The following is a 3,173-nucleotide window of genomic DNA, read 5'->3' as shown; positions in this document are numbered from 1 at the left end:
GCACAAGTTGCAACTGAAGCTACATTTTTTCACAATACATTGTAAGCCCTAATTCTGAACTCCACTCTGGAACATCTTGAGGGATTGATCAGCATTTTTCATGTTATTCTTCCACTGCTTTCAACTTATGCTGTAATGCTAATAGGAGAAAAAAAGTAATTGGGCGCAGTTTATTGCCTCTCAATATTGATATATTGACAGGTGCTATTTACAGTAATTGTCATTCAGTTGGGAATATTTCCGAGCAAAATAAACTAAGTTGAAGTCATCAGTCAAGAGAATTGAATGAACATCATCAACTGAAATAATACTCTTTTCAACAGAAAATAGAAAGGCAACTGAAATTATACTTAGCCTTAAAATCTCCTTGATCATCCATGAACTTATTCCAAGACCAAAGGTACATCATGTCTGAAAAGGAATGCACACAAGTAGTGGCCTTATTTCATGACACTTCAATAGGTTCTGCAAACAACATAGAAGCTGCCAAATACATACTAGGCGAGGCACATGGCAACACCTATAAGCATGGAACATGCAAAGAGTCGTGTTCGAAACAAAAATATGTAGCATCATCATCACCATCACCATTATTGTTAGTACTATTATTATTATTATATTATAATAACTATAAATATATTATAAATTCAAGTATTGTGCTGAATACAATAGACATATGTAAATGCAGAATGTAAAAAAGAGACGTGCATTTCAAATTACTACCGTTGTACCTCACAACTGGTATCTATGTGACTATTTTTTTTTTATCATCATAATAAGTTGGTATTGAACATTAATGAAATACAAATATCCAGTATAAACTTTCCTCTTGGTTGTGTGCTTGTTTCCAGAATGGAGCTGATTATTTCTGTTTACTAAAACATAAAATAGGGTCAGTTGAACATTGACAGATTACAACAACAACAATTTTAGCAATGAGGACAAGAACAACCACCTCAATATCTTGAATTTTTTTTTTTTTTATGATTGATGATTCCAGATTATTCATTACATGCAGGCTACAGATTAAATCAATGATCACAAGAGCAGCATACAGCAAACTTGGTTACTTACACAAATTCGCCATTTCATCTTCATCCCATAGTCAGCAAACACTAACTGCAACAAGGATGTAATACCCACTAAAGGGAGCATTCAGTTCTACATGATTTCTCGCAATTCAAGTATAGCATTGTTTATTTCTTCTTTTCTTTCATAACCTTTTGTTTTTTTTAAACTGTATATTACTGTGCAGGTACATATTCCTTGAGCAGAGGTAAGGAAATAGACTGAAGTCTGGCACTCCCAAGGGGTTGGCTACCCAAGTTCGTGTTGTTCCAGAAACAGCCTTTGCATTTCCTGTAGCTCTGCTATTATCATCACTATAGAAACAACAAAAAAAAAAATCAAACTGGTAATGGGTTCACATCTATTTTATTCCTCTTGAACACCTCATTCCATATGGCCTGTCTGAACATGAATTTCTTTGGTCTCAGCACTCTAGTTGGGGCCATTCTGTCTGGATGCCGGGAGTGTTGGTAGAATTGAATTGAGGAAACCTCGCGGGCAACATTTTCATTCTATAATTGAAGTGAAGTGTTATAATTATGCAGTACAGTCCATCTAATTCATAGTACCATATGCCCTCCCATCGATCATTGGGTAAACCCGAAGAGCTTAGAGCCTACATGAAATGTTTCCATAAAAGAAATAAACAGAAAACAAAAATTGTCTAACAAGTATTGATAGTAACTTACCCAATCCAAAATGGCCAGATGGACCCTCATCACATATGTATTGTCACCAAAATTGATTCTCTTCGGGGCATATATAAGGACCACCACATGAAAGGTTTCAATGTAAAAGATGTCACGGCACTGTAGAAAGTAAAGAGTCAACACGTACTTTTCACTATGCGATTGGCATGTTCCTTGTCTTATAAATTTGTTCGACACAACAATATACACAACGGTACACTTGGTCGAGTTTAAAATGTCATTTGCTTTTGTCCATGCCCACTAACCAGAAGATAATCAGAAGGGTTCTTGTAGATGGTGAATGTGAATGAATACATCCCGTTAATGTGAGTAAATATATTCGTGAATACGAAATACGTCGTTAAATCTGAATTAATATATTTCTTGAATATAAATTTAGTTGTTGAATGTGAATAAATATATTCGTGAATAATAATAATAACATTAAATGTGAATGAATATAAACTTTGTGAATTTTGCACCATTTCGCCAACCATAAATTATAGCTAGTCAAGGGCTAGAGAAAGGAGGTGAAATAATACCGAACAATGCCGTGAACCAAAGCTAACGATGGCTATAGAAAGGAGGCGAAAGTACCCGACAAATTGATTCAGAAGACTGCCGAACTCCCCATGGCCAAGTTCAAAATTCGCGCGAACGTGATGCTGTGCAGCCGTGCAAGAAAATTCAAAAGTCACCTGATTTGGTCAGGTGATGAACATGAGAGAAATCAAACGTACCCGAGTGTTTTAGAGAAATTGCAAAACAGTAAACGTAGCGGAAAGAAGTGGTTGATTCGTTGATCTATCGAAAATATAACTTCAGTTTAGTCTTCACAACTTTTGCTGCAAGTTTCTGCCTGGAAGATTTACACTGGCCGAACTGAATTGCCAACTTGCGGTAAGTGACTTTTGTTGTTGCGTTTGGTATGAAAATTAATAAGTTTCCTCGGCGATATAAGCTTATTTTCAATTGGAACCATTAAAAGTCTTCTTTATTTGAAGCCATGCTGTAAGAGATTTTAAAAATTGCATCGTTTTAATTTCGCTCGTCTCTAAACAATAACACGTGGATCGCTTTGGAGGTTGCTGTAATGAGTAACCAAATTATGTTTTCTATCGATTTTCGTCGTCAATTTAAGCTTATAACCTCACATCTAAAAATAAGCTTAACCAAAATCGTACTTGTAAACACGGCCGGGCGAGTTTTGAAGTTTTCTCTGATTTAGTTAGCACTGCCGCTTCGTAGACTGCTAAAATTTGTTCTTCTGTTGTTGAAAACTGAACCAAGAAAGGTCTACAAACCATTTTAAGCCGAAGCGAACAGGATTTGCTAAATTTACTTTTGTTCCTATGTGAATATTTGCATATTGTGATTACAAAGTATGGAGATTTCCTCGTTTTGTTAGTTCAATTT

At 35.5% G+C, this 3,173-nt stretch overlaps 1 protein-coding gene and 1 pseudogene across 1 annotated transcript; one reads left to right on the top strand and one right to left on the bottom strand.

Annotated features, from left to right (window-relative positions):
• The window catches only part of LOC145461948 (uncharacterized), a 2,922-nt pseudogene extending 2,048 nt beyond the window's left edge, over positions 1-874 (top strand).
• Positions 875-887: 13 nt separating this feature from the next.
• On the bottom strand, positions 888-2,074 carry LOC145464323 (uncharacterized). Its single transcript, XM_081448173.1, has 3 exons — positions 2,024-2,074; positions 1,758-1,877; positions 888-1,580 (listed from the first exon to the last, which is right to left on the bottom strand). Exons 1-3 carry the CDS (start codon positions 2,072-2,074, stop codon positions 1,407-1,409), a joined length of 345 nt encoding a protein of 114 aa, XP_081304299.1. The 3' UTR covers positions 888-1,406.
• Between the last annotated feature and the right edge of the window lie 1,099 nt (positions 2,075-3,173).

Source organism: Orbicella franksi, chromosome 1 (genome assembly GCF_964199315.1).
Source record: "Orbicella franksi chromosome 1, jaOrbFran1.1, whole genome shotgun sequence".
In the NCBI taxonomy this organism is placed as follows: Eukaryota; Metazoa; Cnidaria; class Anthozoa; order Scleractinia; family Merulinidae; genus Orbicella; species Orbicella franksi.
The sequence above is the reverse complement of the archived record's forward strand: the minus strand, read 5'-3'. Positions and strand labels throughout refer to the sequence as shown.

Excerpts from the sequence above, each read along its gene's own strand:
- LOC145464323 (XM_081448173.1), bottom strand. The coding sequence starts at position 2,074 with ATGTATTCATTCACATTCACCATCTACAAGAACCCTTCTGATTATCTT. Across the intron at positions 1,878-2,023 it reads ACCCTTCTGATTATCTTCTG|TGCCGTGACATCTTTTACAT; the intron begins GTTAGTGGGCAT and ends TACTTTCTACAG. Across the intron at positions 1,581-1,757 it reads ATCTGGCCATTTTGGATTGG|AATGAAAATGTTGCCCGCGA; the intron begins GTAAGTTACTAT and ends CTTCAATTATAG.